At 41.2% G+C, this 26,829-nt stretch overlaps 2 protein-coding genes across 3 annotated transcripts; one reads left to right on the top strand and one right to left on the bottom strand.

The window, feature by feature from the left end:
• Nucleotides 1–845: 845 nt before the first annotated feature.
• On the bottom strand, nucleotides 846–14,738 carry znf831 (zinc finger protein 831). 2 transcript variants are annotated; one of them, XM_042499647.1, is made up of 4 exons: nucleotides 14,710–14,738; nucleotides 8,579–12,848; nucleotides 4,784–5,058; nucleotides 846–2,632 (listed from the first exon to the last, which is right to left on the bottom strand). In XM_042499647.1, exons 2-4 carry the CDS (start codon nucleotides 12,798–12,800, stop codon nucleotides 1,790–1,792), a joined length of 5,340 nt encoding a protein of 1,779 aa, XP_042355581.1. In that variant the 5' UTR covers nucleotides 12,801–12,848; nucleotides 14,710–14,738; the 3' UTR covers nucleotides 846–1,789. The 2 variants fall into 2 exon arrangements, with proteins under 2 accessions (XP_042355581.1, XP_042355573.1); XM_042499639.1 differs by lacking the exon at nucleotides 14,710–14,738 and adding an exon at nucleotides 14,243–14,410.
• A 3,136-nt stretch (nucleotides 14,739–17,874) lies between these two features.
• On the top strand, nucleotides 17,875–26,076 carry cstf1 (cleavage stimulation factor, 3' pre-RNA, subunit 1). The gene is made up of 6 exons (XM_042495691.1): nucleotides 17,875–17,948; nucleotides 18,330–18,529; nucleotides 18,619–18,896; nucleotides 18,987–19,184; nucleotides 19,319–19,709; nucleotides 25,367–26,076. Exons 2-6 carry the CDS (start codon nucleotides 18,361–18,363, stop codon nucleotides 25,624–25,626), a joined length of 1,296 nt encoding a protein of 431 aa, XP_042351625.1. The 5' UTR covers nucleotides 17,875–17,948; nucleotides 18,330–18,360; the 3' UTR covers nucleotides 25,627–26,076.
• Nucleotides 26,077–26,829: the final 753 nt, after the last annotated feature.

Below are 26,829 nucleotides of genomic sequence, written 5' to 3' on the forward strand. Positions count from 1 at the left end.
CTTCCAGTAAAATATTTTTTGAAATCAACTCAAACGTCTAGATTGATTTTATTTTTATTTTATATATATATATATAAATTATTATTGTATAAACTGTTTTACATTCAGAGATGGACCTTTTCAGTCTTTTGGTGTTGTTATCTGTCAGATTGCCACTTTTTAATTATATTATTTCGATTTATTTGAATGTGCATCTCTGTGAGCCTATATTTACAGGAGGGCAGTGGTATGGTGGTGTGATATTAACACTCGTCAATAGGATTTTTAATGAAATCCTGTAAACATGACAGCAAAAATGTTTTGATGTGGATATTTTTGTATATCTCAGGGTATCACACATATTCATTTATTTGTGGCGGCCTGCCACAAACAGAAAATATAGATTTTATATTTTTGAAGCCATTCATTAGGAGGGCAATTGGAATAAATATACCATCTGATATTTCATCCTATCACACTGTTGGAGCGCAGAGTGTAATCTGGGCACAAATGGAGTGGTAAAACATTAGGTGCATTGAAAGAGAAACTTAACTGTTCATTCTGCTGGGTTTAAAAGTTTGCTTTCATTTTCATCTGTCGATTTGATCAGCTCTGAATGGATCAGTCAGTCAGTCAGTCAGTCATTTTCTGTAATGCTTGTCCTCGTAAGGGTCGTGGGGGGGCTGGAGCCAATCCCAGCTGTCATAGGGCGGAAGGCGGGGTTCACCCTGGACAGGTCGCCAGACTATCGTAGGGCCAACACATATAGACAAACAACCATACACGCTCACAGTCATGCCTAAGGGCAATTTAGAGTCACCAACCAACCTGAGCTGCATGTCTTTGGACTGTGTGAGGAAGCCGGAGACCCCAGAGAGAACCCACGCAGACACGGGGAGAACATGCAAACTCGCACAGAAGGGCCCCCGCCCACGGACCAAACACCATTCCAACCGGTTTTCACACCAGGGACCCTCCTGCCGAGAGGCAACAGTGCCAACCATGACGCCACCGTGCCGCCCTCTGAATGGATCAACAGATCAGTTAAGTACCCTATACAGTGTAATTCTGCCCGGAACACTGTATCTATATAGATACATCTAAGGTTATGGAACAGGCATTTATGTATTGTTTGAGCTATGTCTTATGTATATTTTCATTGAACTTTAAACCATGGATTATTGAGTGTGCCTCAACCAATTTTGTTTGCTTGAACAGTAGAGGAAATTATGAGTGGTGCTTTCTGTATGATTGTGGATGCACCTCCAACACAGCTGTGAACTATCATGAAAATATGGGCTGTATTTTTCCCCATTAACAAGGGTTTTGGAGGGATTTTTTCCTTATCTACTGAAAGGGTCAAAGGACAGATGGATGTCATATGCTGTAAAGCCCTCTGTGGCAAATTAGAATTTGTGATAATGGGCTTCATAAATAAAATTGACTTGACTGGTGTAGGTTTCAAGGAATATATCAACAGTAGGCTAAAAGCTGTAGGTAAATGATTTCAAAATATTGACCTAGAAAAATATAAATTGAACATTTGACCTATGGGAAGCATTGCTGACAACACAAAACCCACGGAAAGGTCTCCGTAATGAACTGGGAAACATAGGACCCTTGCCTACACTATTCTCGGAAGGTTGCCTATTCTAATGTATTACTCATGGGGAAAAAATCTGTATTTTAAAAATTATTTGCGTTTACACATGGTTCCTCAGCTGTTCCCATATACATTATTCAGCCATTGATGTTATTTCTGCCTCTGACAAATATACAGCAAGATAAAACTCTAATCAGCATTTGTCGGCTAAAGCTCGATGATGAGCTTGCCTTCATCATCGCTGCTGCTGGTGTCTTCGGTGTAGTCCTGGCAGTTTTGCACGGGCCTTACTCCGCTGCTCGTACACTCGGGCGGCTGGTAGCCGTGAAATTGGCCAGACAAGAAAAAAGAGTTGTATTTGTTGAAGTCATTTGGTACCTTATCCTTGGTCTCTTGATAATCATTGGGTTCTTTGTATGTAAAAGGCTCTGACGGCAGCATAATATTATTATCCAACACATTGTTGTTTGATGGTCTACTGACTTGAACAGAAGAAGAAAGATGGCTGGGTTGAGTGGAGGGTGATGCCTTGACTTCGGGCGAAACACTTGGGCTTTTGAGACCGCCTGATATTAACTTAGTACAGGAGTTCACGGCTGTGATGCTGTTACATGCGGCAGTGTTTCCCTGCTGCACAGACAGACTGGTGCTCTGCTTCTGGTCCTGGTGTGAAAATGTTTGCTGAGGTTGGGACTGAATGAGTGAAAAAGCATTTTTTGTTTCAGTCAGTTGGGCCTGTGCTTTCATACGTTGACTTGAATCTGATTCACATAAATTTTGTGTCTGTTGGTTATGGACAGTGCCACTTTCCCAGTGTTGCTGTGAGAAATAGAAGTTGCTCATTTCCAATGGAGGCTGTGAAGAATTGGAGAGGCTTGTGTGACTGCTGCTGGCAGATGAATTTAGGTAATTTGACTTGCTTGGAGCTTGCTGAGGACTCTGTGGAGAGTATTCATACAGTCCTGAGTATGTCTGGGAAAGATGCTGAGGATGCTGCTCAGGTAGCCAAGAGTTTTTAAAGGAATCCACTTTAACCTTTCTGTCTTCTTCCTGTTAATAAAAGCAGAGTATTACTGTCATACCATCACAATAATACAGCCACTGTACTTCCTCCATTCTCTTCCTAAATTGCTCAAATACCACAAAGCCTAACATGTCCGGTGTGTAATGAAAGGAAATCGATGGAGCATTCAGTTGTTCCAAGCACTGCTCTTCAGCTATTTATTACACACCTTAAAGTTTGAAATCCTTTGGAAGAAATTCTGCTTTTATACACTTGTGCTAATGTGACTGCTGTCAGCTTGCAAGATTTGTTTTAATAGATTTCTGATGTTTTGAACTTTAGCAAAAGTCTCGTAAAGCATCATGATTTATATCTGACTTGCCACTGTGTGTGGCCCTGAAATATACATTTCTGTTCAGCATATCTGCTCTGTTTTGTAAATCTTCTGTTTTCAGATCATGCTGTTTTCATGTTTGGAGCAATTTGGGGATCATATATTCATTGTGCTGCCAATATTTCATGAGAAAATGGCTTGGGTGTTTCTCGTTTCCTGGTAAATGTCTTTAAACAATGAAAAACAATTCTGTAACGACCCATTACGCCTGAAACCTGCCTGCCTCCACATGATCTCCTCATCAGAACAGTGTGACGATTGGGCTGTGAGGGATTTGTGGAAAGCTTTAGAGGAGTTTAAGAATAATTAAAACAATAAAAAAAAGTATTTAGAGAGAATGCTGGATTGGAAAGATTCCTCAACATTTTAAGACTGTTTTGAGACATTCCTGTGGCATTTCACTTTGAACGGGTCTATGTGTAAGTGTGTGAACAAGGAACGAAGGCGGGGTTTTGTGTTTATCAAGGTTACCAGTAGTTTGGATCTGATTTTACCTGTAGTATCTATGCTGGGGCGGTGATAACATGAATATACTCAATGTACCGCAACATTGAGTATAAATTGTCAAGTCGTTTTTTTAAAGTCACCAGCACGAGACTCATTTTGGTGTTTCGGTTGTCTTGCTCTATCATATGGCTCTCCGGCTCTCTCTCTCTCTCACACACACAGACGCACACACACACAAACAATATGATCCATCACAAACACTTCTCTGGTGAGTGTTGTTTTTGGGTTGTCGCTTAAGACATCATAGACAGCCCAGAAAAGGTTAGTGACCAGTCAATAGCCACATGGAGGCCAGTGAAAATGTTATGGTAGTTACTTCTTTTTTTAAATTTCTCTTACATATTTAGTCTGTTTTTCAAACTCATTCTCATTCTTCAAACTAATTTGGAAGGATGTTTGAGCACTGCTTGGATGTAGATGGCCGTTTTTTCAAAACTTCATTGCATCTCGACAGTAAAGGGGCTAAGATTAGTGTGTTCACCTGTGTGTTGTATGCCCATCTCTGCTGATAAATGACTGCTGCAGAGTCTTTCACGTTGGTGTGAATGCTGATCATTACCTTTTCCATACATTAAAAAGACATTATAATGCTGTTAATATATGAACTGGAGGGCAGTTGGTTTATTTGCTGCTCACAGTGAATACATCCTCATGTTTAAAAGACGCCACAGTAACAGTTATATGAATTTAATGTTGGTGTGAGCAGGTGTGTGTTTTCTTATCTGCAGGGCCAAACCATGACTATAAAGACAAACTGTGACCATGGAGCACCAGTGTGACTTCCAAAACCTATTATTTGAACTAGAGAGCTATTAGTTTACTTCCTGCTTACAGTTAATAAATCCTCACATAAAGGTGCTGCAGTATCAGTCTAACTTTCTGCAAACTGCTTACAGCTAACTGTAAACCGGAGGTTTCAAATTCACAGCAAAAACATCAACACTTATAGTCCGAGAAAAGCAGAGTGCTTCAAAATACAACCACCAGTGGTCCCGCTTTGATTTATGAATTATTGTTCTATTTAATTTAACAGAACTTTAACTTAATTATTACAATAGTTTATTTAACTTTATTATAACAGTGTTTTCTTAATTTATCATAACAAAAATTTTATTTGTCTTTATTATAATATTACTTTATATAACTTTATCATAACAGTCCTTTATTTAACCTAATTATAGGATAGTAGACATTTTGTTTAACTTTACAATACTATTTTAAAGCCATATCATCGACAGTCATTTGTCATTGAAGTTTTAAATGATACCAGTACAGTGAATAAATTCATTCATCTCACCTCTGGCTTTGTCATATCTGGTGAACATGTATATGTGCAGTTAGACTCGGCCTTATCCCACTCTCCTGGCACCTCATTTGTCTTTATTCCTCTGTCCTTATCCTTTCCAGCCACCCCTCCACCTCCTGACCCCTCCGTGCACTGGAGCTGTGTCTTTCCAGCCTTTTGGCTCTGCTTTGGTCTCCAGTCTGTGCTGTCTGGCTGCCCAGGGGTCTCTCCATGTCCCAGTGTCTGCGGTTCCCCTTGGGCCGCCAGCGAGGCTCCCACCATAAGCCCTATGGGAAGGAAAACAAATGAAAAGCAGTTGTTTTCTACAAGACAGTGAATCATAAAGGTTCATCAGTCTGTTTTAACTTCCCTGAAAACTAAGGTGAAGATTAGACAGCTTATGTTAACACTGGATATAGAACCTAGCATGTGGTTACATTGACTTTTGGATAAAAGAATGAATATAATATGTATGTCACATTAACAGCATATTTCCAGCCCATCAACCAAATTAAAGTAAAAAATACATATTGTTGTGAAACACATCATGTTAAGGCATACAATAATATGCAGTGGAGGGTGTAACAGCAGTTGTCTTAATGAGAAGCAGTTGGTTTTGTAGACTTTCTCAAACTAGAATTTCTTTGGTCTGGCAAACACCTTAAAAAAACCCTTAAATTTACATAATGTCAGTGACAAGTCTTTCCAGGAAAACTAGAAACCATGGGCAAATTTACCGAAGGATTACATGGCTTTGGTAGCCTGTGAAACATACACAAATAAGACAAAGAGAAACAGTGTGATTCTCAATGCACCCGCAAAGAGTGAAATGCACCCCTAATTGCGCCAAGCAAATACTGACCCGGTGCTCCTTTGCTTTGCTATACATTTGGCACAAAATTCTATGCCAACAAGCCTCATTGCCAAACCACTCAAAGCTATTAGGGTCTAAAGACAGTTGGTGGTAACTGAAGCACATTGACAGGCTGGGATATTAAATCCCAAATATGGTTTCTCTCTGTCACATTTAAATTCCTTGCCTGAAATTTTGAGGAATGCCTACTCATCAGTCAGGACCTGTTGTACTTTTTCACTCTGTCACATCTGTCTACAGCTTTCTTGGTGCATAGGCAACATTTATACTTTGCTACGTGGATAATTGAAATCAGATGCAAAAAAGGGGCAAACAGCACTCAGCTGCAAAACTTTATGGTCTTGCTGGTGCTGTTATATCTTCACAACAATGTGTTTTGTGAATTGGACCTTAAGACAGGGCAGATAGCATTTGCAAATGATACGTAATTCGTGGTGCTATCAGCTGCCGCAATTCAGTCTTTGTGAATTCACCCCAATGTTTGTTATTTCACTGTAGCCAGGAGGCTGCGGATGGAGATCACTGAGTGGCAGCACTTGTTAATCTGGTGCTGCTGAGGTTGGCCTTTTAACTTTGTTCTTGTCTGTAGTTCAAAACTTCTCAACTGAATGACACAATCAAATACTTCAGTACACTACAAATCTCGGTAAAAGCCGGGTTGAGAGCTCACATGTCACAGTAACAAGGGCAATAACTGAAGACACACGGACTGAGTGGTTTCACCAGGATTTCATCTCTCCATGCAGAGATTTTTAAGTGAGCTATCATTCAATTATTTTGTCCATAATTATCAATAATTATAAAATATTGTCATATAATTCCTGATAATGCATTTAATTTCTCAAATATTGCAAAGACCTCCACATCACTTGAGGGTTTTGGTGATTCTTCAGTTCATAAAAACAAGTTTTAATAAGGCCTCCATTCTTTAAAGTAGTAATCATATGCTGCCATCCTGTGGTCAAAGGTGGTTTCTGTTTTGAAATTCACTCAGATGAAAACCTGTTAGTAAAAGCAAGTACAGAGCAGATTACATACAAATATTAGGTCAGACACATTATTGGTGTATTCTGTACTACAGGACAACAGATTGGAACCAAAACAATATCGATAAGGTTAAAGAGCTTATGACATTCATTTGAAGCTGTTCACATCCACACCAGATGAAGAGTAACTAACTTTATTAACTATATTCTGCAATCAGGATACATGTTAATCATAATGTCAGCATTAAATTATACTTATTTTTTTTAGCAAACTTTTGAGGGATTTGCAATTATTTGGGGCCAAGAGGCAAAAAAAAAAAAAAAAAGAAAAAAAAAGCCATAGGCCCCTGTTGACACCTCTCAACTACCTTCTTTGTGTGATTTGTGTCTTTTCTCTTTCTTAAGGAAAGAAATTTATATTGGAATATGCACCATATGTAAGGGAGATAGTAAAACTAGTTTTTGACACAGAACATTTCATTTTAAAGGACTATTTCTCCTCCAAAATGATCATTAAGTTTGTTATTTTACAACTTTTGTGTTAAAAGGGATATTTTGGATTTACAAGTCACATAAGGGCGCAGCCACACATGCACAAAGTTAACATTGGTAAACAGCCCTCTCACTGTTCACTCTAATTCAATATAAGGAAATGGGGTAGTAAAAAAATTGCTTCCTGTTACAAAGCAAATTTGCATCTTTGCATCATGAGGACTTGAGCTTTGGTGAACTTTGATCGTGCATAACTAGCCGATATTGTGTACTAATCAAGAAAAATACAAACTGGTCAACATGAGAGATATAATCTGGCTTGCACTGATTAAGGATGCAGACATGGGATGTAAGATAATGGAAAATGTAACATCACATTTCAGTATTTATTAGCAAACTAGCCAACATTAACTAGCAAGCCAGCTCTCTGTGTGCATCACACTTAGCCACACGTTCAGTATGAATATTGCCTCAGCAGGAGATAGTCACTCACCTGCATTTGCTGATGGTTAACAGTAGAAACAAAATAAGTGGCGTGCTCACTCAGAAATCTTTTTGAGTGTTCTGGGTGCTGACTCAAAATCACAACAGTAAAAGGAAGTTGTCAGCACTCACCGATAAGCATTAAATATTGTTTATTCATACACAGCAGGCAAAAAACGGACGCATTTCAGCACTGAGCTTTCTTTAGCGTAAGAAAGCTCAGTGCTGAAGCGCATCGGTTTTCTGGCTTTAAAGAGAGTTTTCATAAGTTTAACTTTAAATGTGGTTCCCCGTTGGAAAGGGCTGTCTGTTTGGGAAGTCCTGAGCTACTGAATAAATGAGACTTGGATCTTATTGCACAAGTTGTGTAAACAGATGTTGTAATATAGTTTTGCTGTGTTAAACATGGACCCCTCTGACTTAAATTCATCAAAAAAATTCTACATTTTTGGACTCTTTTTTCATGGTGGAGGCATGCAAAAAAAAAAGTTTTTCTTCATGATTTCAACATAACCCACTTTAAGTAACTGATATTCAAATGATCATTTTGGGGCTGAAGTATTCCTTTGACAGAGGGCTTGTTTGAAGTCCCAGAAAAACACACTCTGAAGACAGTGAACCTAGTGTTCAGCAGTAAAAAGAAACAAAAAAAAAAAAAAAAAACACTAAACAGTTGGAATGAATCAGATGGCTAACTTAGTAAGTCAAGAACATTTCACTGACTGACCCTAAAACTCTTGACTGTGATGGTTATGCTGTATATTTGGGGTCACCATCCCAGAATTGGAAGACTTTATACAAACAAGACCTAATGTGGATGTGAACACTTTTAAACACCCTCAAAGTCAGCTATTTACCCTCATAGTCATTGTACAATTTTAAATTCAATGTGCAGGACTACAGAGCCAACTCAATCACAGATAGACACACTCATCCCCATCGTATAATTATAATTAAAACAGTCATATATACCTGCATTAGAGATCTGAATACTTGTAGGTGCACCTGGGTTGACTTTGAGCCTTTCTACCTGGACGTTAGACGGCACTGAAATAAACTGAGCAAGTGATTTTTCTGCGTGGGTTGAACTGATTACATCCTGTGGTTCGCTTAGAGTCATTTCCTGTGAAGGGGAAGAATGGCCTGGAGGGCCCATCCTGGCACATCCCATGTCTGCATGTTTAGGTGAATTCAGAGACTCTGATAATGTCGATTCCACTGAATTACTGCAGTACACGAATGCTTGTGAGTTCAGCTGTTTTGACGCTTTGCATTTATTGATGGAAACTGAAGAAACTGACCCAGAGAGTTCAGCAGCAGCAGCGGAGGCATGACTGAGCCCGACATGCAGAGGAGGGTGAGTCCCTCCACTTTCTAACCTGATGCTTTTGAGTGCAGAGCCCTCACCCATGGCTTTTGTTGTGCCCACATTACATGAAGCTGCTTGAAGTTTGTGTTGGCTTTCTTGTCCTAGTTTTTCACCTCCTGAGCTATTCTGAGGTAATGTGCTGGGAGGGAGAGAGGTCAAGCTGAGCTTGTGTTGTCCAAGGAGTGTTTGGGAGATCAATCCACCTTGGCTGACCCTTGGGTCTGGCAAAAGTTGCTCTTCTGCACAATGACTCAGAGAAAGGGTATGCTCCTCCTCTGAAATTCCTGACTTTACACCTTTGAGTGAAGTAGCAGTTGACATAACATCGCCCGTAGAGCTCTGAGTCACAGTGACCGTGTTTATATGACCATATTTGTGTGGGCGTAGCGGCGAGCCAAGCACTTCAGGAGATGTAGATTCAGCTGATACTGTAGCCTGAGTGGAATGACTGTTTTCAGTAAGGTGGAGATCTGTCTCTGCTTTCCCAAATTGCACAGATGGTGGAGGTTTAATTCCAATGTTAAGTGTGGGTAAAGACCCACTTTGATGTACTGACTGATGCCCCTGATTGCTAGTACTGTCCATGGTTACAGACCCTTGAGATTCCTTTTGGATTATCTCAGACGCTTCCACATCATTCCGCTGTGGAAGAGCGCTACCTTCTTGCCTTTCGATTTGTGGTTCAATGAGAGCCAGCTGCTCGTCAGATATGATCTGGAGGCAGATCTGGAGGTCTGCAGTGTGAACATGAAACACGTTCTGAGCATCTGGCTGCATCTGGTCAAACTGTACAATGTGGCAAGGTACAACTGGGTTGTTTCCAGGGCTCAGCTGGTTTGATGCTATTGAAAGTTGTGCGTGTGACTGAGGGAGGCTGGGTTGACCTTGCGAGAAAGCTGTAATGGCAGCAGCACATGACAGATTAGTTGCTGCAGTTATGGTAGGTGTTGCAGGGAAGTTTACAATCACAGGTGCAACTGTTGGTATCTGCTGAGGCGCTGAGAGTGCTGCACATTTTGAGGGTTGTATCAAAGTGCTGCATAATCCTGCCTTGTAATTCTGAAGACAGGTTGTGGTTATTGTGGTTGCTGCAAATTGCCTGTGCATGACAGTGAGGCCAGATGATGCACTTGAGATGAGTCTCGATGTTTCAGCCTGACAAGGGGTTGTAGATGTGCAAGGCAAGAGGAGCTGTGTAAGAGTGTTTGTCTTTTTGATATCACAAGTCTGCACCAATGGCGAGGTGACAGGATCCGCACATTTGTTTTCAGAGGTTTTGACCAAGGGTGAAGTTTGCTCAGAAGATGACAAAGCAGAGGTGAAAGTGCGGTCATCAGCTCCTTTATTCACAACATGCGGCGAAGGATCGGAATCAGGTTCGGCAGCATTGGGTAACTTGAGCTGGTACTTGGGCAGGAAGCTGGCCTTGGCAGGAGCAGGCGTGGATGTGGCCGGCGATGTGCTAACAGATGATGTATTTGCATTGATTATGCATGTTGGGAAGAGAGGCGCTTTGAGCTGTGTGTGATTTTTTTGAAGGTTCATATAACTGAGATTTGTATCCTGCTGAGGCGTGCTGCCAGTGACAGAGGGAGGGGGATGAGTCAGTGTGTTTGGGTCGGTTTCCATCTCCAGAGGGCAAATTATTTTGTAATCAGTTTTCTGTTTTTTCCGGTCGGAGGGAATCTGTGCTCCACAGAGCTGTGAGGTGGAGTCAGTATGTTTTTCTTCATCAGTCATTCTTCCACCTTCTGCTCTGCTCATGCTTTCTGTTTGGTGACTAGCCAATGATCCAATCGAAGGTAGTGGCAGTATTGACAAAGACAGGTTTCTACGAAGTGGAGTCCTGCTTGTGTGAAGCTGGCTCGGTTTTAGATTAAAATCCACAGCAGAGACAAGAGATACTTTGGCAGGAGGGCCTGGATGGCAAACTGTTGCACTGCTGCTTGTGAAGTTCGTCGAGCCAGTTGTTGCTGCTGCCTCCTTATGAACGCCTGACAATCTTTTTTGCAGACCTTGAGCAACCTCGTGCTCTGGGTTTGTCGAACATTTCCTGCCTTTGATAACGCCGCCATCACCCCCTTTCTCTGCATTATAGAGCTTCTTAAAAGTCCCTCCCCCGTACATGTACCACTTGTTGTAGGCAAACTTCTGCACTTTCTTCCTGCGGAATTTTCTGTTGCTTGGCTCTCCACAAATGTCACCGCCATCCCCGTCACAGCTGAGACTGCCGGTGCACGCCTCCTCCACAGATGAATTCATGAAGAGACCGTCTGTTGCGTGGTTGCAGTCTACGGCTGTCTGCCGGACCAGTGGGCGGTGGGTGGATGAGTGCTGGTTCACAGGCTTGATAGCGAAACCTGTTGGATTTATCTGGCCCGAGCTTCCCCTCCGAACAAGCGTTACATAATCACTGTGATAGGAGGAGGTCGGGCTGCTCCTCTCGGGACGCAGGAGGGTGACGCTGAATGGAAGAGAGTTGCTGCGGGTCAGGGGGGCGTGCTCCATGGTGTTCGACCGCTGAGTGGGCACAGAGTTGTACAAGCAAGGCTTCTTGTTTCGTTGTAACCCAACATTCTGAGTCTTACCGATCCTCATGTCGAAGTGAAAGGAGTCCTTGTAAGTGTATGGCATTGGGAGGTCAATGCTACCCTGCTTTGACAGAACTGTCTTCCGTGGCCTTACATTCTCAAGCTGTTTGTCCTCCACAACGGCTGTATTCTCTGAGATCAGCTTTGATATGCGCTCCTCCAGCGTCTTCTGCTCCTGCTCCCGTGCATTGTCTTTAGGTTCTTGTCCACCATGGCCTTGTTCTGAAGGTGTTTGTGTGCTGGTGGTTTCTTCAAGATGCTCTTTAATGGATTCGGTGAGGGAATCCATACTGTGGTCAGGTAAAATGCTGTCACTGCTCTCACTGAATCCTGAGTCTGTGCTCTCATGGCTTTGCGATTTCCCCTTGGATACAGAGCTCTCCCACTGCTTGGAGAACAGAGTGGCTTCTTGTCTCTGAAGGGGAAGGTGTCGACCTGCAGTCAGCGGTAGTGTTTCAGTTTCCAGGCTCTGTTTTTCTCCTTCTGTTGTTACCTTTTCATTTGCTTCTGCCTTCTGATCTGCTGGGGTCAACTCATCCGGTTCTCTGACAGAATTTTGCATCTTCATGGAGTAGACCTTTGCAGAGCTAGCTGCACAGGTGATCTCAGCAGCAGGTAGTGTGATGTCCTTTTCCGCGCTGCCTGAATCCTGACTGCGCTCATCCAGAGACAAACTGGAGGTACAAGTCTCTCTAGAGCTGGACATGCTGTCTAGGCTCAGGCTGCTTTGCTCTGATTCAGAAGATTGGCGAGCATGAGCCTGAGTGCGCTTATGTTTGTAGAGGTTGCTCTGAGTCTTAAAAGAAACTCCACAAGTGGTGCAGGGGTAAGGCCGCTCCCCTGTATGGCAGCGGAGATGCTTCTCCAAAACACTGGGCTTCATACAGTCCCGTCCACAGTGAGGACACACATGCTTTCCTGCCGACTTAGGTCTGGCTGCAGGAGCAGCAGCTGCCAAACTCAATCCTGGCTGAGACTGCAGTCCACCGGCAATATGGAGTGTCAGAAAAGGAAGAGTCTCCTTAGAGTAAAGTGGCGGCATGGCCAGATGGAGTGTGGCTGGCTCGTGGCCGGCCGCAGGAGGCTGGGGGTAAGGCTGCGCTGGTAGAGCAGGCACTGTGTGGATGTAAACAGCCGTCAGCGGGGCCTGGATGTCCATCCTTTTCTCTGTCTGCGCTGCGACAGAGCTGATGTGCACTGGAGCACTCGCCAATCCTGGCTTGCCAGTCTCCATGGTAACACTGCTGCTGTCGTGATGTACCAGTGCCAGGTCTCTAATTACCTGTAAGATAAGAACAGTTTGCATTAGACCTATGCTTTGCTTCAGATCAAACAGGGCAGACTCATCTATTTGAGTGTGGATGTTTCTAGGTCTTGAAGAAGAAAATAAGTCTTTTTGCTTTTGCAGCAGTGGAACAGAGAAAAAGAGCATAGCAGTAGTTCAATATAAAGGCAGTTAATGATGACAGATGCAGTACCCTTTAGGACAGATGGCCAATAAAACAATTAATCCAGGCTGGATTTTTCACGGTGTTAAAATCCAAGGATTTTCAAAGATGTCCACAGCACTAAAATAAAAGCACATCTGAGTGATATCATTGTTGTGATGAGCAATGATATCCATGGTTACGGAGCGCAGAGAAAAGTGGAGGCATTTGATTCTCTGCTGTGATTTCAAGAGCAGGTGGTGCAGGAACTCTTAGATATGTTTTGTGTGCAGGCAGTGAAAATACAGACAAAAGCATGGCAGAAATGTATGGAGAGAAGCAGGGGATGATACAGGAGAGTGACTCACATCAGCAGGGGGATGAGGGAGTGAAATCACATACTCATACAGTACATCAGAGGCTTTTATCTCCCCAAATGAAATTTGTCTGCTGACATTAGCGCTTGCCTCTGTCACCAGTCTGCACCAATTAAATGGCATACCCTTGATGTTCCCTGTGGCATGTGGCGGCTTTGTCTCCCGACAGACTGTCATATTTCAAATCAAAGCGTAAAGCCACCTACGTGGAAAAAAAAAGATAAATAGCTTCGTATTAGGTCAAGCCAATTTCATTTCCTGTTGCCTTGATGCCACTTCTGCATGTACAGTGATTTTGCATAATTCACCCACAGAGTTGGCATAGAGCGCATGCTTTTGTTAGTTGTACAGCATGAGCACGCCCACGTTAGATACTGGTGCTGTGAAGTGAGGAAAGTTTCAAACATTTGCTTGGGAACTATATCTACTGTATTGTGCTTTCACTTCCTCATGCCATGAATATATGACGTACATAGGTCATACTGCTACATGTGCACATATGAATGGTTAAGAGGGATGATCCACTTGTAGGAGCTTTGAAATCAAGTGTGTTCTGGGTGGAATTGGCTTATAAAGAGGTTCCAATGGCAAAACGGTGTCTGCTTGCACTAAGAACAAGCATCAGTATATATAGCTGGCACTAAAATGTAAACAAAAAAGAAGACTTTCTAAATATCTTGTGTCTGAGCATTTCTTGTTTCATTTTATCAATCTGTTTTCCACCTCTTGCTCTCACGAGGGAGCACTTAAAAAGAGGAAATATCTGATGGCATCACTAAGTGTAGGTAAGAATAACACCACAAGGACCCAGGACATACCCAAACTCAGATGCAACGGGAAACGGTAAAAAAAATCACACAAAAGTCACTTACCTCTGTGCTTTGCACTTCAATCAGCAACAACCATCCAGCTCAGAAAGTCTTGTATGCTCAACAGCTCCATCCTCAGTGTACCTGCTCATTTCAATCTGTCCTATCATCCAGGCTGTGTGTTTCTCTCCCATCTGATTCTCCTCTCACAGCTCTTTAACATGAACTGTTTCTTGTTGAGGAAGCGGAACAAATGCAAATGAGAGAGAAGATGCACTGTGAAAGTGGTGAGGCAGAGAGGAGGAGAGTGAGGGAAGGAGAAGGGCTGGCTGGCTGGGTGGGTGTGTGGCTGTCAAACAAAGACTTCCGGAGGACAAGTTGAAAACATAGAGTACACGCACAGAGTGATCAGGAGGAGTGAAAGAGCCCAGAGGCCCCTGAGCACAGATGGAAGGACTTGTGGCAAAGTGTTGTGCAGAAGTGAAAGCGACTGCCTGGCAGAGGAAGTGCCGTGACAGAGGCGAGCTTACCTTCAACAGTCGTGCTGGCTGACTGACTGTCTTTGCCATCAACTGTTTGAGGCAGCTGACTTCTGACTCGCTTATATGCTCGCTCCCCCACCTACCTTCTTCCTCCCACGCAGTGTATTTCATACACCCACAAAGACAAGGGTGCAGCAAAGCTAATGTTGATGTGGCCGCTTTGCTGCACGTGCACTGCTCTCTCTCTCTCTGGCACAGAACAAATGGTTGAGTTGTGAGTGGCCAGAGTGAATTTCCCACCTTCAGCCAGCATGTATCATTTTACTTTGGGTTACACCAGTTCAGACCACACATACAGTAGTAGAGTAGCCCTTTTCTGGAATCACATTGTCTCGTTCCACTGCTGCATTTATACTGCTGCTGATTTTAACCAGGAAATTGTGAATTCAAAAAGATAATAATAAAGATTTTATTGCTCTGTTTCAAAATCAGGAATCAAAAAACAAATAAATATTGCATTATTCACAGTAAATAAAAGATATGATCAGCATCATTCAAAAACTACAGTAAGACCAAAACACACTCTCTATTATTGTAAACTGTCCAAAAAACTGTAGTTAACAAACTTTCTTTATGAACCCCTTCAGAACCCAAAAAAACCCATTGCCCCCACCCTCCCCATGATTTTTTTAAATTATTTTTTTATCACTTCTTTTTAAATCAATTGTTAACAATAACTGAGAAGGGAACCAAGCAGTGACCTCAGAAGCTGAAAATGCAATCTGGAAGTGCCTAAAACTGTAGTTCTTAAAATGGCCACTTGAGGCTGGCTCCAAAACAAAAGTAAAAACCTATAGAAACCTCATGTTAAAATGCACAACAGTTCAATCAATCAATCAGTCATCAATAGTTCTGATTTCTATAGCTTATCCCTCTTAATGGTAACTGTATGTGAGTTCATTTTAATGTTATTTTATTTTAGGTGATGATTTGTTTGTCAGTACAAATGATCACTTTTAAATTACATTTGGTTATTTGATCTACTGTCAATACAAAATGGTTGGCAATGGCCACTTTAAATTCATCCTATTCTGTTTTTAAATGTGAATAAATCGAAAAGTTATCTAAAAACATTGCTTGATATCTCTGATATAAGTGATGTTTTCAAAGCTCAAATGTTTTTGAACAGTATGTCATCGTGTGGGATCGACTGTGCAATTATCAGAAGACATCTGCTGAAAGAAAACAAATACTTTTTATATCGTTTCTCTGCTACAGACTCTCACTGGTCTCCAAGGCAACTGCCGGATGGTCTGCTGAGAGCATGCTTTGTGTTGACATGGTAACAAGACACCTCCTACCACGCATGTTTTCTACCCTACACTGCTCGCAGTCCTGCAGGGTGGAAGCACAGTGTCAGGCATGTTTGCATGTCTTCAAAGACTGAGTCAGATGAAGTGTTTTTAAATCACAGTATGTGTATAGTCTATATGGATTTGTACAGATGGCCTCTCCAAAACAGTCAGCAGGCATTTAATGTTGTTGATTGATTATATTTTGGCCATGTTTCTCAGGTTACTAGGATACAGGGTTGAGTCAAGTTTTACAGCTGATGGTCAGCAGTGACCAGAGACCAACAAAAATCTGCTCTGCTGCTCCACCTGGTCTCCCAGTTGCTGAGGATTTGCATTTTTGAAAAAAACTTTATTGTTTTGTTTCAGTTATTTATCCATGTGGATACAGCAATTTGCGTATTTTTCATTCACTCTCAACTTTTGCTTAATTGTGTGAGGACTTTGAAGTTGCTTACAAGCTTTTTCAAGTCATGCCTCTACTGAAGGTACCCTTGGGAAATATCCAGCTTACTTCATTAGTGTTTGAATGGGGCCCTTGCTGCATTTTTGCACATGAAGCGACAGATGTATCATTTAAATAGACCCGTCTCTCTTACATGATACCATCATCTATCTGCATGTATTACGCTGAACTGATCAGCCACATTGCAGGAAGTGGCAAATGAGAGACTGTGTGGGTGGGTGCTGACTTGCTGGAGGCCTATATCCATTTACATGTTCACTTATGCCTTTTCAGTGGATGAAGAATAGCAGTCTCATGCCCCACTTTTGTCTCCAGCACCACTACTAACAACAGCACTACTAACCATCTGCCAAACAATGCGTGCACCTGTCAGTGTTAAACAGTAAACCATAATAATCATCTCAGTTTTACTCTATGACACACTCTATGACTCTTAGCTGCTGCGTTCAGCATGCAGCTCAGCAGAAGGCATTTTTAAGCTCATAAATGTAAAGCCAAAGCTGCAGTTATAGAAACAAAGCTGAGCTAAAACCTGAGCAAATGCTCACAGCTTTTCTTTCTTTATGTCTTTGAGGTGATGTAGTTGTGCACCCTCTGCTGGACCATTTCTGTAGGCCAACATTGCTGAATAAGGTTTACATACTTTATGTATGCATAGAAACGATTTATGTTTTAGAACTGAGAAAGCGACAGAGTACAACACAGTAAAATACATAGCATATCAACACATTTAAAGCTGGGGTGACTACCAGTTATTTTACTTTATCCATCATCTGTTGTTGTTTTTTCCTGTTATATCATTTAGATCAAAAGGGTAACTTTTTTATATAGCATTTTAATGCTTAAGCAACACTCCAAAATTACTATATAAAGAAAGAACCAAAAAAATTCTCACAATTTAGAGGACGGAAACAACAAATAATTCTCATTTTTGAAATTGTAATTATTTTACTAAGACTCAATTCAGCCTACATTAAACTAGTTAAAAATAATTTTAGTCATTGTTGCTGATTAGTTTTTATGTCCATTGACATACCTTCGACCTAAGGTTGAGGCTTAGTTAATTGTGGCTAAAAACAGGAAAAAGAAAAAGAACGAAAGAAGTAAAAAGAAATCCGTGTTCGGGGCTGCACTAAAGAGATGTTGCCTTCATGACCATATTGTCTTAAGGGAATTTTCATATACTTCAATTTTGTTTTCGAAGCGACCAACATTTTCTCCCTCTAAACGTCTCATTTCACAGCTTAGATTATTATAAAATGCAATACTTTATGTTATAGTCTCCACTGAAATATAACGACTTTATTCAATCATTCACCTTTGGCCGACGATTAACTAAATTATAAAATTCTGTTTGTCAAGAAGGCAACCTTGCTCTACAGTGTTTCGGTGCTGTGACGTAGGACGCAAATACGTCGCACAGCGTAACGCACGCTGGGTTCTGGAGCGCCGTTGGAAGTTTAAATTGGGTAAGAAGTGTTTTATTTTCACACGTTTACAATTCAGCTCATAACTTCAGTTGGCACATAATGCCGTGGTTGCATAGTACAGCCGTCCAGACAATTCTGGGTTTAAAACAGGGCATATACCACCGTTGTTTTTGCTCTGTCTCGACTGTAGCAACAAAGCTAACGCTGTTAGCATGGCTGCTAAACACAAGTTCCATTCATTTGTCGTAGCTGCAGGCAGAGCTAACTGTTTAACGTATGTTTAACACTTACGGTAGACAGTGTACTAAACAGTTTGCTACAACAGTGCGTTAGATAACATTGTCGTCTTGTGAAGCAGAGAACAGTGGCTAACGTAGTCTAAAGGTTGATTGTTGTCATTGTGCCTTTTGTTGGAACCAGTGGAGTTGTCTTCTGGTCACACTGACCCATCATGTATCGCCCCAAGCCGACTCTGAAGGACCGACAGCACCTGTACAAGCTCATCATCAGCCAGCTGCTCTATGACGGATACACCAACATCGCCAACAGTCTGATCAATGAGGTCAAACCACAGAATGTAGTGTCTCCGTCTGAGCAGCTGATGCAGCTGGCAAAAATAGGTAATACATGGTCCCTCCACGCTTTAATAGCTTGTTGCATATGTGATTGTTCAAGATGCCCCTACTGTATGATGCTTAACCTCTTTCAGGGATGGAGAATGATGACAGTGCAGTGCAGTATGCCATTGGGCGCTCTGATACAGTGGCACCTGGTGTGGGGATTGATCTGGAATTCGATGCAGACGTCCAGACCATGTCTCCAGAGGCATCAGAGTATGAGACCTGCTACGTTACATCCCACAAGGGTCCATGCCGCGTGGCTTCATACAGTCGGGATGGCCAGCTGATTGCCACTGGCTCTGCTGACGCTTCCATCAAGATCCTGGATACTGAGCGCATGCTGGCAAAGAGTGCTATGCCTATTGAGGTGAGGCAGATTTGAGACTGGAGTACACTGCACATTTTTTAATCCAGCGGTCATATGTTAAGTGTTTTTTTGTGTGTCTTTATATGTTAGGTGATGATGAATGAGACGGCACAGCAAAACATGGAGAACCACCCTGTGATACGAACACTGTATGACCACGTAGATGAAGTTACCTGCCTCGCCTTCCATCCAACTGAACAAATTCTGGCTTCTGGTTCAAGAGATTACACCCTGAAACTCTTTGACTACTCAAAACCCTCAGCAAAAAGAGCATTTAAATATATACAGGTCAGAATTTGCGCAAAGAAACACACAATTTATTATTTGTCACGGGTTTAGGAAAAAAAGGAACATTTCATTTTTTGTAAAACTGTGCTGACAACTCTAATTCAACAGTTCTCTCATCATCTATTCCCCAACAGGAAGCAGAAATGCTACGTTCAATCTCCTTCCACCCATCTGGTGACTTCCTGCTGGTGGGAACGCAGCACCCCACCCTCCGTCTCTATGATGTCAACACCTTCCAGTGCTTCGTGTCTTGTAACCCGCTGGACCAGCACACAGACACCATCAGCGGCGTCAGCTACAACCCCTCCGCCAACAGCTACGTCACCTGCAGCAAGGACGGCAGCATCAAGCTCTGGGATGGCGTCTCCAACCGTTGCGTGACCACCTTCGAGAAGGCCCACGACGGAGCCGAGGTGTGCTCTGCCATCTTCTCCAAGAACTCCAAGTACATCCTGTCCAGCGGCAAAGACTCTGTGGTCAAACTGTGGGAGATCTCTACAGGCCGGACGCTGGTCAAGTACACAGGTAAGGAGGATGTGTTTAGCCGGAATCACACAGGAATCATACGTCTGAATTCATTGTATTTAACACGTTAGGTAGAGCGATAAAACAGTTTTTTTACAGGGGATTGCGATTACATTTACGTTGTTAATGATGATAAGCTTTGGACATTTTTACTCAATATTAAAAGATCTAATAGCCTATCTAGGCAGAAATAAACATGACAACAGGCAGTTTGCTGCCTCTGCTCTCTATGGGGGGGGGGCTATGCTCCACACTGAGCAGAGCAGACTTTAGGATATATTTTACTGTAGTAAATGACAGTATTATCCATATGCCAGTCTCCTGCTAATCTGCATCCTGTTTGTTATACACAGCTATGTTGCTCCTTACACTTAAGTGTTGGAGGTAAAATTGTGCTCCAAAACTGAGAAAATTGTTGACAAAAAGTATAAGACATTGTCAGTTATATGAAAGTAGTTTGGATATCTCAAAAAAAGAAAGTGCAGATTTAGATGGACAGGAAACAGCAAATCTTGGGATGATACTGATACTGTCACCTCTTAAATTATCATCCCATTAACCACACAATGATTTTTAACAAGTTACTTACAAGGCAAGCTAAATTATATTGTTGCAAGTTAAATGTTAACTTTCAGATGCTATGTAATATATTATTTTACCACAAAAATATACTCTAAACCAAGCCACGTTTACACAGTTCAGTGTCTGTTTTTGTAACATGTAACGTTTTAAATGTAATCAGACTATATAAGTTTAACTAATGAACCCTCTGGTTTCTTCAGGTCTTAGTCTTAAAACTGGCAGCATTATCAGATTATATAGCGTGATAAATACCAGTACGATCAATATAAACATTTATCATGATCATATATTTTACCGTGTTGTCCAGCCCTAATGTGAGGGCAGTTTGTGTAAGTTGACCTCATGTTTTTGTGACTTTGAAGGTGCCAGGGATCCACGGGCATTTATTTGCAGAAATGGAATATTTAACCATTACCCTGTTTTTCATTAGTTCATCTTTGTGTTTTTTGTTACCTTAGAATGAGCCGTTTATATCTACATGCCGAGCAGGTCCTCCTTGACTGAGTCAGTCAAGCTGTTCCACAGTAGCCAGGACAAACCAAACACTGGTGCAAGATAGGGTCATTTAAATTTCAGCATCAGTTACCGTAGTTCTCCTGCACGCCCGGCACACAGGAGCGAAGTTTCAGAGGAGAGTTTCAGTTCTGCAACCTCACCACTAGATGTCACTAAATCCTACACACAGGACTTTCTTTTTCTTGTGATTCAATAAGTATCTTCAGACATGCTTTTTGACCCAATGCAAAACCAACAGATGTTTTTACACAGTGATTCAAAGCGGGTTTGATGTGATTCAGTTTGGCTTTAAACTCTATTCTGCTGTCAAGCCAACAACATTAAAACAAACTGATATATGGGGTAACGTTTTGGGAAGATCCAAAGGATGACACGTGATCACTAAAATGCAGTTTAGCTATTGTTAACTTCAGTTCCAGAGCTTTCACAGCAGTTTTCACAGCTTCAGTTAAGATAAGATAGAGCTTTATTCATCCTGGTAAAACATTTCGTGCCAAAAATGCTCAGTATACAAAATCCATCAAAAAATGTTTACATTCACGCAAAAAAATAATGATAAAATATGCATACATAGTAGATTAAAACAGAAAAAAATACATAAAAATGAATATAAAACACTTTTAGTTTCCACATGTATGTTTTAATGTAACTACAAAGTGTGTTGAGACCAGAATAATCACAAACAAGATGAGTAGATGTATTTGAGAGAAGATATTTGTGGGGTTTCATTGGCCTGTGAAGACTATATTGAACAGCAGTGCCCCCTAGCCAAGTAGTGAAGAAGTGCTTTCATTTGAACTGTAGTGCAGTGGTTAAGAGTTTCATGATTAGTATGATTTGTTATCATTATTACTACATAACGCATTGATATAATGGATACATTTTATTCAGTAGAATAACTGGTTCATTGTTACATATGTTTGTTTTCAGTAATACTGTAAAGCCATCCACCACTATCAACATTTATTGTGTTAACACCAACCTGAACATGACTATAATTTAGGAAAACGGTCTGCCAGCGTCACTGACCGATGGCAAAATCTTTTTAAGCGTCTGCAGTTATTTGTTGCAGTGACAGAGTAACGTCATCCCCCCTTTACGTAAATGAATTCATTGTGGATCTTTCTTTGTTGGTATTAGGCAAGAGACAGTAATGTCATTGTGTGTTGAACAGCAACACTTTTGACGTAATGGTTATGTGGTCAGAGTGGTGTAAGTGTTACCTTGTCAGTGTGCGGTAAGATTAATGGAAATCTCTTTAGCAGTGTTTTAAACTTTTGATCCTACACCTTAGCAGTATTTTGAACGTTTTGATCCATAACTATGTAAAGTGTTTATCTGAGACACTCGGCAGACACTGTATCTTCCCTGCTGTAGAGATGGCAAATTCGACACTTTGAAACGTTTCAATACCTTTAAACCATTGCTTTGAAACGTTTTGAAAACGTTTCAAAACCAGCTTGCTCTAAATTGGCATCTGCTGGTAGAAGCTTGCATTGCACCCATTTATCATTGTTTTTGTTGTAAGCTCCCTTTTCCCAGCCCAGAAGCCTGTATAGCTATAATATAGTTACATGTATCAATATAAATCTATAAATATATATATATATAATATATATATATATATACATATGTGTGTGTGTGTGTGTGTGTGTGTGTGTATATCTATTTATATATAATCTATTATTCTGTTATATGTATGTATCTGTCAATCTATCTATCTTTCTATCCATCAATCTACCAACTAACAACTCAATTCACACAAATCTCGCTCTACTTCCTCGCCACAACACAACACCTCAAGCGGCTGAGTTTCCCGCAGTCTTTTAAAACTCTCTGTCCAGGTTTGGTACATGGCTCTGTTATAAATCGGTTTGGTATCGATCACGTGACGTTTCGCAACCCGTCTCAAGCTACGTGCTGAAGCCGGCAGTGACGAAACGTTTCGAAACAGTCCGATCTCCGGTGTCAAATTTGCCATCTCTACCCTGCTGATGTGACTTTCTTCTTGTACTTTACGTACGTCTGGTCTTTCGGCAAGTGCAGCTCATGTTCGGTCAGACAGAAGTCACATAACTGACACAGAGAGTGACGGCCGTGTAGCATACTTGGGCAGTACATTTGTGTTTACTTTCCTGCCGCTTTGTACTGAATCAGGGTTTATATTTAAAATGCATGTGATCTTTTGATATTCTTACAATATGCCTGTGATCACAGATCGTAAACAGATATTTCGACACCGCTTGCTGTTTTTAAATGCCCCCCCCCCTTGAGTTCATCAAGAATTTACTACAATTTTGGATTCTTCATTCACCATGGAGGCATGTGAGAAAAAGCAAAGAGCATCTGACACGCAATATGGTCTTTTTGAGGGGCTAAGTGTTCCTTTAATACTGAAAGCCTGGACTGAACCTCATTCTAACGGTTGCATTCAATTCAGCGTGCTGAAGTGAAGAGAAAGAAAACAAAGAGAAATCACTGTCTTAATATTTAAAAACTGCAGTGTGTGATGTTTTATTGTTGATTTGCAACTCTCAGCCAGATTTATGGACTTTAGTTTTAGTTCAGTCAGCAAAGTATACGAAGGTGTTGGCTGAGGTGTTAAGTCTGTTGTTGCATCACTTCATGCACCATGTTGTAGTTCAAGTCATAGAAATCATTTGTATGTGCTTTACATAGATAACACTGATTATTTCAACAATCTCATGGGTAGTTCCCTGTTTTCATGCACCAATGTAAAAAGAGCAAAATATGATCCAAAAATTTTCTTTGCCCATCCTCACAGTAGACACACTCGTATTATAGCAGAATTATAAGCCTGAAAAACGTCAATATGACTTCATTTACATCTCTGATGAACTTCTAAATATGTGATAGTTTACATTCATTTGAAGAACAATTTTATGGCTTCTGTTATCTCATTCTGTCTGCTTGACATTTCCAGCTGTGTGTTTAGCTTAATTTGCAGTCTGTGTAATAAGCTGCGTCATCTGAAAGGTGCTCAGGCCATCTGCAGTGCAGGTGCAGTTTTCCGTATGTACTTTTCTCTCTAGGTCACGCACCCATGTTGTATGACATAGTTGTATTGTCATGCAATGGAAATAAATGCTTGTTTCCTTGGAAACCACAGGTATTTTCCAACCCTAATAACATTTACTTTCTTTTTGTTCTATATGGTGTTTACAAAAGCCAAAGTGAACCCACACGACAGACAGGGCATTTCGGAGTTTATTTGTATACACTTCCTCATCTGTACTTACGCCCCCAGTTGGCATTTCTTCAAATTGAGTCCTTTTCTTTGTCCCAGTAGACACATCTTTTGAAGCTGCTTGGTGAAACAAATGAATACGCACAGTGATTGCTTGTCACTAGATTTGGGCAATTGATGATGTCCTATCAATATCCTCATATGAGACTAGATACAGTCTTAGATTTTGAGATCAAATTATTGTATGTGTTGTCTTTCCTGGTTTAAAGGCTGCATGTTAGTAAAGTAATGTGAGTTTTTGAACTTACCAGACTGTTCTAACTGTTCTATTGTTTGTTTCTATCGACTTAATCATAATATCCACACAACATCGGTCAACCCAATATAATCTCGTCTCGATATCGAGGTATTTGATCAAAACTACTGTTATATTTGAATTTCTCCGTCTCGCCCAGCCCTAGTTGTTACTTAGGGTTCAGGTCTGTAGAGTTTTAGCTTTTTGAAGTCTTTTTTTCAAACATTTTGTTAGGTTGCTGTCTTATGCTAAAACCATTTAAAACTGATTTTTCCCCTCGTCAGTCAATACTCAGCACCCCACAATGACAAAGCTTAAAACAGAATTTTAGAAACTTAAGCAAACTTTATACTTTTGTGTGTAAGTGTGTGTGTGTGTGTGTGTGCATGCGCGCATGTGTGTGTCTTTGTAACTATTCTGTGTCCCTTCTCTGAATTCCAAGGTTTTTGTGTGTCCATGCACACAGCATGGGTGGAACTCTTTTTTTCTCCTCAGCAGCATTTTGTTTAGTTTCTGTCACAGCATGGATAATTGTATTGATAATTAGTTGATCAGCTCAGATTGATCAGAGCTGATCATATCATATTGATGGATTAGATCAGAGAGGCAGCTGCAACAGAGGCGAGTGAAAATAATCTTTCAGACCCAGTGCTGGACGGTAGAGTGTGCATTATTAATGGAAACACAGCCGGTTTAGTCAGAACTGTGTGAGCACTACTCTAATATATATATGTATATATATATAATATATAATGGTTAAGTTTCATTTTCACTCCACCTTGTGTTCTGCTGCACCATTTGTGCCCACACTACGCTCTGCATTCAAGAGTGTGGTGTGGTGGTATTGTTGCAGGCCACCACATATAAATGGATGTCTGGGAAACTTTAGCCATAGAGAGATCTGTGAAAATGTAAAGCTTCATTGGCACAGGAACAGTAACTAAGGGGGTTTAGTGTAAGGTCAGTTTTTTGTAAATGAAAGTGTCTGTTTTAAATAGTGTTGTGATCATGGTGAAGTGAACTGTCCTACTGATTCGTCCCTCTTGTCTGTTTTAGGTGCGGGGCTGAGCGGTCGTCAGATGCATCGTACACAAGGCGTGTTCAACCACACAGAGGACTACGTGCTGCTGCCAGACGAGCGCACCATCAGCCTGTGCTGCTGGGACTCGCGCACTGCCGAGAGGAAAAACCTGCTGTCTCTGGGACACAACAACATCGTCCGCTGCATCGTCCACTCGCCCACCAACCCCGGCTTCATGACCTGCAGCGACGACTTCAGGGCCCGCTTCTGGTACCGCCGCACCACCACAGACTGAGACACATCCAGCCTCTGTGATTCTTCTCACCCATCTCGCTTCATCTGGTCTCTGAGAATCAAACAGGATGCTGTTGTTTCCAGTGAATCATCACTGTCTTCTGATCTGTGGTGTCCTTCATTTTTATTTCCTGTGAAACTGCGGCAGAACTTGTGGGACAGTACTAAAGAAAAGTTGTCATTTCACCATCTGAAGAGCAAACCGCTCTTTCTCAAGATGTCTTCTCTTTTTGAAAACACTTTATGAATTATCCGCTGAAGCTTTGTCTCATTGAAGTGAAAGTCTTTGCTTTTTAAAATCCTTTCACTTGTTGGACACTCTTCTCACATCTCATAGTCCTCAGTTGTATGTCGTAAATGACAACAGAGTTGTTTTGTTGGCTTTTCCACTTTTATATTTTGTCTACGTCCTTTGTTGTAATTCAGATTTTTATTAAACATGTAAAAGAAACAAGCCGCTTCTGTGAAGTCCCCTTCAGAACTCATAACCACGGCTATGGTAATATCCTGTAGATATTTTAAGACCACAGTTGTTGCTTTGAAAGAGAGCACAAAGGGGCAATGATATGCCAAATCACACACACACACAGATAACAGTCCCTGTAGATATACACTGTCTTATTGCAGTATTTCTTTCTGTTTTTGGCTTGATTCAAAAAAACACGGAAGAATAGAAGAAGCCTGAATTTGAAATGGTGGATTAGTTTTCGGTTGACAAAACATTCTAACTCTAATGAGGAACTACACCCACTTTCATGATTTATACGACTTTTATTTATAAGACTTGAGTGAACATTAAGAACTCTCTACAAAATCCAAAAGATAGGATGTTAAAACTCCTATTCTATAGGGTAAAAAAATTCTGAAGCTGCTCTACTGACAAAAAATTTGAAGAAAAAGTTATAGATGACACAGAGCACCCAGGGGAATGTTCTTAGGATTAACCAAATCGCAATGTTTGTTTAGCACTATATGTGGGTAGGAAACATCTGCATCACACATAAAATGAAACGCTGACGGGAAACTGAAGCTGTTATTTCAAAGCCACTGAACTCAGTTCACCCAAAAAAAGTAATCACTTCATATAACCCAGGATATTCCAAACATATTGTACACTTAAACTAAAACTTAAACTGTTATTTAATGTTTTTTCGGTGGCTAAAATACATGTTGCTGTGGCCCTTGTCCACAGCAGTACGTCGTT

Source organism: Plectropomus leopardus, chromosome 2, assembly GCF_008729295.1.
Source record: "Plectropomus leopardus isolate mb chromosome 2, YSFRI_Pleo_2.0, whole genome shotgun sequence".
NCBI classification, from domain to species: Eukaryota; Metazoa; Chordata; class Actinopteri; order Perciformes; family Serranidae; genus Plectropomus; species Plectropomus leopardus.